The 12880-nt window shown below is 36.6% G+C and overlaps 1 protein-coding gene across 5 annotated transcripts in view; it reads right to left on the minus strand.

Annotated features, from left to right (window-relative positions):
• Nucleotides 1-12880, minus strand: part of LRBA (LPS responsive beige-like anchor protein) — a 368498-nt gene that overhangs the window by 229774 nt on the left and 125844 nt on the right. For all 5 annotated transcript variants that reach the window (XM_063156757.1, XM_063156759.1, XM_063156760.1 and 2 more), the window contains one exon: nt 8936-9044. In XM_063156757.1, coding sequence (XP_063012827.1) covers nt 8936-9044 — 109 coding nt within the window. The remainder of the gene's footprint in view (nt 1-8935; nt 9045-12880) is intronic.

Below are 12880 nucleotides of genomic sequence, written 5' to 3' on the forward strand. Positions count from 1 at the left end.
CTGCTTTCTTCAATCGCTGTTATAAGCAACCTTTTTACATAAAAACAATACTTTTGAAAATGAAATTGTATTTAGAATATTCAAGACTACTGCCAAAAGACTGTCAAATACATCTGGAGTACAAATGATAATATGTTGAATCAAAAGCTAACACCCATTTAGCAATCAGATGCATATTTCATCCTTAATGAAGGCCAGAAAAGAGGAGTTCACTTTATTCTGAATGCAGGTATCAAAGCAGATCTCACAAAGCAACGCAGGCGCATCATCTAAGGATCTTTTTCACATTAAGAATCCTATTAGAAGGAAAACACTAAAAGGTAATTGAATTTCCCTCAGTTATCTTCATCTCTGTCAGCTCCTGCTACAATAACTTACTCTCTAGAGCAGAGATAACTCAATTCTGTCCAGCAAGCATATGTTATGAATCTCCAAAGCAAACTTGTCTAAATCATTCTGGTCTTCTATCAAGGTTGGCTGTAGATATGAACTCTGACAGAAAGCAAACAAATTTATTTTTATCTTTTCAATAATTCGCTTCCCTGTGCCTTGATGGAAGAATCTTAAATATATAAATGTTTCCACTAATTCTGGAATTATAAAGACTGGTTAAAAAACATTTCATCTGAAAGTTAATGCTATTAAAAAATCTTTGATTCCCTAGTTTGCTTCAATAGAAAAAAAAATTGCAGGTTTGAGTTCCTGTAGGCAAAACAGAAACTAAATTATCATGCTGTAATTAACACCTTTTTCTGAATGGTTCTGATATTTATATTTTCACCTTCTGTGGAAGTGTGAAATCAGGAAATAACAACAACAGAAGAATACTCTAATTTCTTTTTTTTCATTTAAGTTCTTAAAACATCAGTAAGCACAAATCCTCCCCTCAAATAAACAAGCTACTTTCATTTAAAAAGTCACATTTTGAGAAGGTATCATGACTTAACTAGACCAACATCACAAAAGCACAGTAAAAGATGAAGCAGCCAAAGAAAGGGTATTTGACAAGAATCAGTAGATCTAATTCCAGAAGGAGAGGCGAGATAATATGAGATAAGAACTGGTCAAACTAACATTAATTATACAATTCCTGTCAGCTTGTTTCAGGCTCTGCAACATATATGTAAAAACAGTCTGCAGAATGAGTGAATAATGAATTGAGAGAGTTCCTTGCTGACACTCAGCTACTCAGAACCATTCAGTCACAAAGGAGATGTGAGGAACTGGAGGGGAAGCTTGGAAGACCAAGTCATCATAATAATGACACAGCACAGGAACTTCACCTTAGATAATAAAACACAGAAAATAATCTAATTTTAGATATAAAATTATCTCCAGTGTGTTCACCTTTATCTTTGCTCCTTTTTGCCATAATTTGGCAGTTATTAGAATGAATCCTTCATTACACTTGTTGGAGTCAGCGTCCCAACTGTAAGCATTGAGTGTAGTCATCAGCCATTATCAGCAACAGCTTTATTCTATTAATTACAACAGTGTAATGAACAGAAGGTGCTCTAGGAAATGCTGTTTGTGATCCTCATACTGTTGGATGTCTCCTCATCCAACCTGACTCACTACCAGGGAAAAGGCATTTTACAACTCAAGCATCACTTCAAATTGCAGAAGAGTGGGAGTATTTTCTGGGAGAGTGTTACAGCATTTTTCAATTAGCTCTTCCTTAAGAATGCACACTTTGACACAGGGTAATAGGCTTGACAGCGAAGCCCAAAGACAATAAACGCATAACAGGAAAGAAATAATGCTAAATGAAAATAAGAATAAGCTCAAGTTTACAACTGAGCAGAGTATTTAAGTCCAACTTAACACTTGAAATACTGAGAAATAACCTTCAGAACCCTGAAGATCTTCTGTGACCTTGTCAGCTCCAATATCAGAATTATTTTAACGTAACGTGTTTCTCATTTAGATCAAACTGAGTTACAATAAAACGCATAGGAGAGATGTGCACTGCCACCAGTGCTTTTTCTTCAAAGCTGAACAATTCCTAACGCTGTTCTTAAAATGGTACATAAGCAATACAAGTTATCTCTGGACAGAAATTTTAGTATAAAATATCCAATCAAACACAAACAGGATATTTGCTTTGTTAGTGCTAGAAAATTGCATTCTGTTTACACTGTATTATTTCAGTCCAGATTATTTAAGAATCATTACCTGGCATGAGGTACCATTAAAATCTGTACATGAATAATAAATAAGGTAAACAATACAGATTTATTTTTCATGAATAGGTGAGAACAACAACATTTCTGATGGGAACATCTCATTTGAAGCAAGAAATTTCTTACCAGGCTGGGCTAATTTTCATATTATAAATATAAAAAGATGCAGAAAAACACGGAAAACATTTTAATAGACAACACAAAACCTGTTTAAAAAGATACAATATTAAGGGTTCAAAGGAAACATATTCCATCCAAAAGAAGGGGGTTTTTTAAAAACAAACAAATAAAAAGCTAGAATGGTTAAGCTGTAGAAAGAAATTAGAATTCTTCAGTAAGTCTCCCCAGAAAAGGAAAACAGAAAAATATGTTAACTATGGCATGATAGCTTTAAAACCAGAATGAACCAGGTCAAAAGAGATGGAGGAACAATTGCATAAAGCCATAAAAGGCAGCATTAAATTATTTTTCAAACAAATCAGGAGGAGGAAGCCCATTAAGGTGTCTCTGTAGAGCTAATAGAAGATCAAAGGGTAAAAAGCTCTCCTGGAACACATGACCACCCCAGAACAGAAATGCTATAAAAGAAAACTGGGACAAGAACAACTGCTGAGAGCAGGCAGTGCCCACTCAGGTGATCCAGAAAAACTCAGGGATGAGCACAGCCACCAGCTGCATTGCTCTTGTTCTAACTGCCTCAGTGCCAGAGGAAAGAAAGATGCCAAATGGACTCTGGAGGACTGCTGGGAGCAACATGGCAATAAATCTGAAATTTCTAAAAGGCAAACTTGGAGCTGTGTTTAAAGCAAAAAGCAAACAAAGGAATAAACACACTGGCAAGAGCTATCATTGCCTTTGTAAAGGAAGTCAGGCTTCATTAAATTTCTTTCAACAAGCCACTCAAGACACAGACAAGAAGGATCAAGCTCATCAAGTCTGAATGCCAAAAATATATTTAAACAAAAGCAGGATGAGGCAGGGCAGATAGGAACATCTTATGATGGAGTTCAGATGTATTCCTACAGAAAAACATAAATTCAAAGACCTACGGAGAATAGATTATTTAAGCTTACTGGTAATTTCTAGTGAATACAATAATCTGTAACAGTACTTATGAGAGGGGTAAACAGTTTTAAAAAAGAAGTTTATCATTCACAGGAAGAAAAAGATAAGTAGATGTGTTAAACATGTAAAAGAAGTGAGAAAGGACAGAATAAATTGAAATCTCAAACATTATAAAACACTGTGCATAACCTTCCTGGATATTTTTTTTTTTCAAACCACACTTAGTCTCCTTCATTTCACATGAGAATCACAAAAATTGCCGCCTCAGGAATAAAAAAAATTTAATCTCTTAGTCTGGGACTTGCCAACATATCACAGCAGAACAAAACTGGTTAATCCTCCCATGAAAAAAAAATATTCTCCTCTGCTCAGCACTTTGTAAATGCCTTTGAAGCATTTATAATACCTCTAAAATATGTTTAGAAATAAAGTCAATTTTTTTCTTCCTACTAGTGACAGACAGATGGTGCTGTAACACCTAAACGTCCCAATGCAAAGGGCAGCATTTATTTAAAATTTAAATTTGAAAGAGTCAAGCCCATTCATAACAATATGTGTAAAGCCTAGTTTTTCCATGAGGGAACATCTAGCTTCCTTCATGTTGCCCCATTACATTTTTTCAGTCTTAATGACAACAACTTTTGGGCGTATTCCTGCAGCTTGCACTATCCTTAATCTCCATGTGCTCTGTGGAGAACCAGCACAGCTGACTCATTCTAAAAGAGAGAATTCCCACTGAAATCACTACAATATCTTTTGTTTTAATAAATAAGGACATTACTATTAAGCGTGCTGAAAAACACTTAATATAAAAGGATGTTCTAAGAGCCACAGAAGGATTTTTTGATGCACAGGTTCTATAACAAAGCAGCTTTTGTTAAAACCACCAGTAAACTATGGAAAATAGGGATCCAGTCAAGTATTAAAACGTTTCCCACAGCAACTTATTAGATACAGAAGCAAGAATCATATGCAGAAACTACAAAAACCTCAAATACCTTTCCATAATTCTTTCAAGGGCTCTCAAACATTCCCTTTGACTTACAGGTATTCTGCCAGAATTGACACGCAGTCACTTTTAGTGACTTCCTCTGATACAAATAACATACTTCAAAATTTAATGCTTAGTGCACCAAAGGGGAAGAGATCTGGAACACAGAAGATTATGCATCAAGGGAGGCACTGGATTTTGCCTTCTGCCAAGGAACAGAAAGCAAAAAGCTCCATTCAGTCACTACTGGAATGCTTGCCTAGCCTTGCATCCCACCTCTGTCAAGGCAATACCAGTTTGAAGATTCATTCCCCAGCAGGAGCCATGAAGTAAAACATTCTGTTTATCACCACAGCCTGTAAATTGACACTGAATAAGAATTAAAACGGTGAGGAAGTCCAAGTCTTCCGCATGAAAAAACATAACTGAACACAAAAGGGCAACAAATTTTACAGCAGCTGGAAATGCTAGATTTAATTATTGAAGAGAAATCATGCAGAGAAGTTAGCTGCCTAGCATGATTTACAACAAATGCAAAGGAAAAGTCATGTGAAATTCTCAGTTAATCAACAGAAACAGCCAATAACAAGAATGCCAGCACTTTCTATTTCTATGGATGACAAGAGTTTGAAAAAAATAAGACCAAAATTCAAGGGGATGACACCACACAATCTCTCAAAAATGACACTTTGGGGAGGCAGGTTATTCTGCCAATTAGAGGAGCAGTAACATTTAAGGGAGAGAGTACCAAGGGGTTTGTTTTCCTAAGAATTAAGAATCCTTGTCCAGCCATTATAGAAAGTTTTCTGAAAATTATTGTGTGGCACTCTCCACTGCTCTTCGACACACAACATAATGAATAGTTTTGTATTGCGCATTTTCCTCCATTTTCCTAACTTTTCATGTGACTCTTCCATGCAAAAAAGCCCAAAACACCAAAATCAAGACAAAACACAAACAGCAAAAAAAATAATCATGCTCCTGGAAGAGTCATCAAAAATACTCAAGCACTGAGACTTGGTATCACAGAATTTTGCCTAAATCCATCCAAGAGCAAAGCAAAGCTTCACTAGAAAGATGAAAGACTGAACAGTCCATGCCTAAAAACCTTGCAGGTTTACTTATTTAGAATTCTATAAATATGTATATTCACCCAGAAGTACATCAAGAGATTTACAGAAGACAGGAGGCATAGCCAAGGCAATGGGCACTTCTGTCATAAATTATAAAATAAAGTCAATTAGAGTACAAAATTCCCCCCTCCTCGCACCAAATCAAATTATTCCCATAGGCCTGACTCCACAGCAGTCTGCACAGATAATCTAAGACACAGTGACAAACACCACATTTTTCAAGGTCATTTCTAGAAAAAAACCTGGGTGGCAGCATGAAGCTATCAAAAAGGGGTTCCTCTTCAGGATTTTCAACTCTGTCAAACAACAAGGGTGAGATTTGAAAAATACCTAAGAAATGTACATATAAACCCAAAGGACAACGGAGAAAATTTAAGGTTATATGGAACTACTCCTTATACAGATACAGGTAGCAGTGAAAAGACATTTAAGTTTCAGAAAGAGAGTAAACTGGCATGGGAAGACACATGTAGAATAGAAAATATTTTTTTCTATTTCCATCAGTTTAAATCTGTCCCACTGAGGCACTTGAGATTTACTGCATATCCAAAGTTACAGCAAAAATGGAACAACAAGACGAAAAAAAAAGAAAACAAAACCCAAAAATATCCTTGCTTCAGAGACTCTTCTCATGTTTTTGATCATCCCACCACATGGAAAGGGTTCCTCTCCATGTTCTTGCCAATGCAGGGCCCCACCACACAGAGACAGAGCAAAGCCCAACCAGAGCTTACACAGCAAAGTTCATACATGCTGCATTTACTGCTGCTTCTCTGTCTCCTCCTGGATGGGAAAAAATTGACAGGTGGGCATTTCTCAAAGAACTTCTGGAAGGAAAACATCTCTCCTGTACAGGCAATGAATTAAAAACCAAACAGGAGTGGCACCCATACAACTTTTAAACTATCACCAGTCAAATAATTGCTTGCATCACATTTCTAAGATGCAGTTTTCAGCACAGCAGTGCTTTTCCTGTATTACCTATTTTCCTAGGCTTTTCCTTCCCCTTAAAATGGCCATCCTTATCCCATTTTTAACTGAATATATACAATTACACATAACTAGAGAGCTCCATTATGAAGCTTCCCTAAATTTCCCATTGCTTTCTCCTGCGTCTATGTGCCCCAAATACCAGACTTCAGTTTTAAAATAAAAGAAAATTGGCCTTTCACTTTTAAACTGTCCTTGCAATATAGAGCAAATCTCTTCAAAATCTGACTCAGATATTGCAAGGCTCATCTTCATCATGACTTTTAGAAATGGAGAATTACAATCAGATAGCAGTAAAAATCCTTAAGATCTTTGAAAAGAAAATTGGGGGTTGGATTTTTGCTGACCCAGTGTTAACATGGATTATTTCATATGCAATATGAAACACCAGACTTGCAAGTCTGAATTAAAAAAAAAAAAAAAAAAAAAAAAAGAAGGGTAAGAGTTCTTTCCTTATTTCGCAACTGAGGGCCTTTATCTCTCCTCAACCAGTCTCATCTCCTTTCTCCATATCATTCAGAGGGCAAAACTTTCTTCTGATCTGAACCAAACATGCCCATCCCAACCATTTCTTAAAAAAAACCCTGCAACTAGTAATTTCCAGAAGCACAAAACACTTTTAAATGTGATCAAACTCACATTTTCACATAGATAATTTTCCTGGGCTAAATCTTATAGAATCACTGCTCACTTTCTTCAGCCATCACATCTTAATACATGGATGGAACATGGAACACCAGAATTTCTGATTGTTAACATGATTTCTGATTATTACCTGCACACTCAGATGGATATGACTAATGGTTCCTCTTTCCACAAAGGAACACACAGTGACTGAAGTCTGCCACAGACATCAGGTTCTTTACACATTTGGTAGAATCCAAAAGTTGTATATCCTTAGTTTCTACACCTGTGGAAGTCATGCTGGCTCAAAGTCTTTCCAACACAGGAACAAAACTAAACTGGATAAACAGACCACTGATATTTGAGTACACCATTTTCCATTTAAGTTCCACCTGATAAGTTAAACATTTCTCTTGTGCCACCACTGCTGAGACAGGACAGATTCAAACCAGCATCAGCTTAAAATATCAGCCAACTTTCATCCTAGAGACTTGTCACAGCAGAAATCAGAGCTATATTAAAAATGTAAGTTGATGCTCTGTTTAAATTTCTTCCAGACACCATAAAAGGTATCTTGAGGCTGAACTAGGGCTAAGAGTGCAGCTGTCACTGAACAACTGTATTCACAGAGAGCCTGTATTTATATGAGAGAACCCTTCATTTCTCTCACGTTTCCTATACACACACCCCACTCTTTGCACATAGTTTGCATCTGAAGGGAAAAAGTGGGCTGCTCATCTAATCAATAACACCATGTCATGCACGGAGCTTCTGCATAAATCCAGAGCAAAAGATGTCAAGCATGTCCCAGTCCAATGATTATCAGGCAATGGAGCAAAAGGATGCACTTTTCATCTCCACAGGACTGTCGCCAAAGCCTTGATGTAATAAATGAAACATGCCTGCTATTTCACCATTGCAGAACGGTACTGTAGATACCTTCCAACATCTCTGTTTGCAGGAGGGGGTAACCAGCTCTAGATGAAGTGCAGATATGTTATTAGACAACGCACAGCTTGAATCCCGGGGCCAACGCAGATGACCTTTAGAACATAAGCACTGTCTAAGACAAATATGCTTTCATCTTTGGGGAGTATTTTTTCAAGTAAAGATTTAAGAGGAAAACAGTTTAGAAATATGTTAAACACAAATGTGCCTTCAATCTCTTAATGCTTCATTTTAAAAACAAAACCACAAGTAATATCACATGTCAGAAGAAAGACAAAGTACTCTTTAAGTAGAATATTAGTGAATCGAGAGAGATTTAGCCTCATTTTCATTTATCCAATAATTAAAGCACAAGGAAAGCTGATATATAATGTAACCAAGACCCTAAATTGGAGGTATGACCAAAGTGACTCAGAAAACAGGCTTGTATTTTTGTTTGAAGTAATACAAGTTTATTACAAAAACAGAGACCATCATTTCGCTTTAGATTCCCTTAAGTGGGGTGAAAATATGAAAACATAACTAAACCACACTGAGGCATGTAAAACATAGGGAGAATGGGTTTAGAGAGGGATTAGTTAAATAGCAGATGATACAAAACGATAAAAGAAAGTAATTTCTCATTTTTCACTTCACAGCCTGTTACCACTTATCTTCAGCAAAGTGGTTTTTTTCAGACCTGTATCTTGACTGTGATGCTAAGCAGCCTTAGCACATACAGTGATATTTGCTAAATGGAAAAGAGCAGCATTGGTATGATAAAATTCTTTCCCCTGCAATCTATGGTGTGCAGATTTCAGCAAGTTCTGAGCTGCTCTGCTCAGCCTGTTTTGCCATCAAAGTTAGCAGCAAACTTATCAAATCACCTTACAACTGCAAAGCACCATTCAGAATGGAACCCTGAGACCTGCAAAGCCCATATCACAGCCTGGAATCCTTATACACAGTGGGATGGTCATGCTTTTGTCTTTTGCTTTTTGGAACAAGATTTCCTTTCTTACCTCAAATTCAGCATGGCGGTTAATATCCTCTGCCCTCTGTCTGCTCAGGATAAATTCTGCTTCATTAGCCACTCGTACGAGATGCTCCTTCATGGTTTGACTCAGCAACCTGAGGACAGAGAAGATTTAAGAAATGCATTAAGAGAATGAAGTCCAAACATAAAAATCTGGAAATACAGTGTATATATATGCAAATATGTTGGGCTCCTATGACTGACTTTATTGTCCTCAAAAACAGTATTAAATAAGGTTGGGGGTAATTTTCTGGCAATTAGTAAAATACTATTTCTATAGTAAACCAAAGTAAATATTAAATAAAACGTAAACACTCCAGACAGTCATTTGTTTTACCTGAAATAGAGACATATAAAAAAAAAATCTTTCACATCCACCACCATATAAAATAAGCAGTTTTTGCATATAAACATGCACAGTTAAAGCTCTGACATAATTGATGTAAAGTCTAAATTAAAAGAAATGCAATGCAATACAGTTTTCCCTCCAAATGGAAGATTGAAATTTTACGGTAAGTATACATTTCAGTAATATTTTCAGGATTATAAAACATTCTGTCTCACAAATGAAATGCTAAGATATACATTGTTACAGGTTATGTACAGAATAAAGCTGTAATTCAAACTGAGATTTCTGAGGCCTTCATAAACCCTGAGTTTATGAATGGTAGCAGAGCTGACAGATTGAATTACAGCCCAATTATTCTCAGAGTTCACATATTGTTACTAAAAACATTTCCTTTTTAATTAGTTACATTGGGATTCATAAAGTTGAAACTGGCTATACATGAGTCTCACTGTTTTAGAAGGTGCATATTTCCACAGGATCACTCAAAAAAACACCAGATAAATCCATTACATGCTCTGTGGATTAAATCTTAAAAATATCTGTTATTAAATCTTTTTCGTAAGGTTTCCAGTTGTAGAAAAAAGAGTAGCAGAATGTAAAATCACTTGCTTTCCTTGCACATATAAACTAAAGTACATTTCAACAAGTTCAGAGTCCATTGAAAGGCTTTCTTTACAACCACAGGATTTATTATTCAGGATGTCTTCTAATGCACCCAATGTTAATTTTAACCCAAATAACTTATTTATCTGAAATAAGGATCCACCTGTCTCTTACTGTATGTTTGGAAGAGTGATGCTTTGCTGTCTCTTTTCCTATGCTTTCAGAATTCCACACTTGCAGGAGACTTGCAGGCATATGCCTGCTCCCATGAGAAGAAATTCGGAGGCAGAACAACACCTGAAGCTCTTTGTTCACTGCCCCTCTCATTCCAGAAACGTGCAGCACAGCAGCCACATGAGGCCACAAGCTCAGGAACCAGCCAAGTTGGTGGATTAGTCTCTCCCCATGGATGAAGTCTTGAACTAAGAAATATGCACAATTCACTGTTTTAGATGTGATTTCTCCTTCTGTTTGGGGAGGCTCGTGCAAAAGTCACTAGTTTGAAACCACATTACAAGCTCCCTTCTTTTTTTTTTTTTCTGTTTTTACTCACTGTTAGAATAGATGTAGCTGTTGGGCAACAAACATGCAATTCTGCCAATTTATCTGCATGCATTAGTGACAAACCAGCAACAAGGAACTGTACAAGCAATAGCCTGGGCAGATGCCAAGTGTTTGTCTCTTTCTCCATGATCTCCAGTAGCACACTCAAATCTCACACATAAGCCTTTAAATAAACTCTTTTTTATTGAACTAAGAACTGTTCAAAAAATTAAGGGGATCACAAATGCTCATGTACTACATATTACAAGTTGCATGTAACACAGTTGGACAGTATTCCATTACTTTCCCTGAGTTTGTCAATACCAATATCCTCTGCTAGCTTGACCTGACTTTGAAAAGTAACAGCTGTCCTCTAAAAGGTCTACTTTTAATCTAATTATACACTCTGAGTCCCACTTTTCTTTCACTTGTTTATGAAATCACCCAATATAATAATTGTCTTAACACTTTACAACATGGTTTCCTTTTTTATCTACCAAACATGGTAGGTAACTGGTAAGGAGCCCAGCTCCTGCTATGCATGTCCAGAAAGAATGGATGTGTTCCAGACAAAGCAAAGAACGACATTCCCTCACACAGGAACAACACTGTCCAAACAGAGCAGAGATGTACCTAGTGAAAGCAAATACACTTCAGGTTCCAAGAAGAGCTTGGTCTCCTATGGATCAGTGGTTTCTTCTGTCACCCTCAGCTCTCCTTACTAACCCCACACACTTGCCTCACTTTCTCTATGATACTCCACACAGGGGTAGGCCAGGCAGATGAAACTGAGACAAGATTTTTCTTTTCTTCTTTTTTTTTTTTTTCTTACATTCAAGAACTTTAAAATTTAATCCTTCTTTTCAGTTCAACCTTTTCCAAACACTGCATATGCTCAGATTAGCTTTCTCATAACAAACAATTCAAGTTGCATTATCATCTAGGGCAGTGTGGAGTTCCTTTATGAAAACAGTATCCACATACAAGGCATACCACACAGATTTCTATTTCGAGTTTACCACTTAAGTATGGAACTTTGCAAAAGAAATATATATATCCTTACATAAATATAATGATGGCATGATATAATAGAGGAGTCTGTAGCCATCAATAAAAATCAAAGCAAATATGAGCTCACAGCTCCTGTATAAATGAACACACCTCTGGTAATATGCTTAAAATTAAATTCTAATCACCTACTAAAGACAAATTTTGGGAACCTTGGCACCTGCTAGCTTTCCATTTAAGGAAAACAAAATGTTGAACAGAAATTTGTTAAGTATAGCTCACTGCTGTCAATAAAACAATTGTTTCCAGGTGAGCAGACCACTGCGGAAGCAAGGACAGGATTCTGACTCTTGCTGAAGAATTAGCTCTACTCCAAACCACAGACAAAACATTTTGTATATGAGGGAGAGCCTATAAACTTAATTATCTAGATCAGGTAACTTTGAGAAACAAAGGCTTTCTTAAGAAAAAAATGTTTAGAAACACCTGATTCTCCTCACTAAGCCAGTAAGTGGCACTTCACGGATTTAAAGGATCATAATGGTTCTTTCTGGTTCCTGCCTTGGCCTCCCATACAAATCGATCATGAATGTCTTCCTGAAAACAATTTCATTTCCTCCATCAAGTTTGTACATTCTGTTCACACTACAGGAGAGCTTCCAGAAAAATGCTCTTTGTTTTTGTTTGTTTGTGGGGAGTTTTTTGGTGCTTTTTTTGTTTGTGGTTTGTTGGGTTTTTTTTAATAAGGCTTGAATCTTATAGAATCATAAATTGGTTTCAGTTGGAAGGGACCTTAAGGATCATCTCCAAGCCCATGCCATGGGCAGGGACACCTTCCACTAGATCAGATTGCTCAGAGCCCCATCCAGCCTGGCCTTGAACACTTCCAGGGATGGAGCATCTGCAGCTTCTCTGGGCCAACTGTGCCAAACCAAACATATATTTTACACCATATTCTCCCATAAAATAGTTTTATAATAAGGAAATTACTGTCAATTAAAACAAAGACAAAAATTCCCTTAACATTTTTGTACTTTTATACTGACTTTTCTTCCCCAGCAACTAGATTACATTAGTAACCAGTTAAACAAAAATTTCATCTGAAACACATTAAATACTTTTTTTTTTACAGCAAAATGACAGCTTTTCCTTTCTTTGAGTAAACAGATTGACTTTTTTGTCTTTTTCAAAGTATGCACACCCAAGCTTAAAGATAAACTCAAGTCTAATAATTTCCTTCTTGCTGATGCTTCGTAATCCCCATATGAAGGTCCACGGACCACGCTTGCCTTATATTATCTCATATACCTGCTGATTTTTTTCAGTACTATTAAACACCAAATTGGTGTTGAATGTGCTGATTTACACTCCACCATCCTGACAGATTCTCTTCTTGTTTGTTCTTATTTATGACATGCTATTGAATTA

The sequence above is a fragment of the Melospiza melodia genome, chromosome 5, assembly GCF_035770615.1.
Source record: "Melospiza melodia melodia isolate bMelMel2 chromosome 5, bMelMel2.pri, whole genome shotgun sequence".
Taxonomy (NCBI): domain Eukaryota; kingdom Metazoa; phylum Chordata; class Aves; order Passeriformes; family Passerellidae; genus Melospiza; species Melospiza melodia.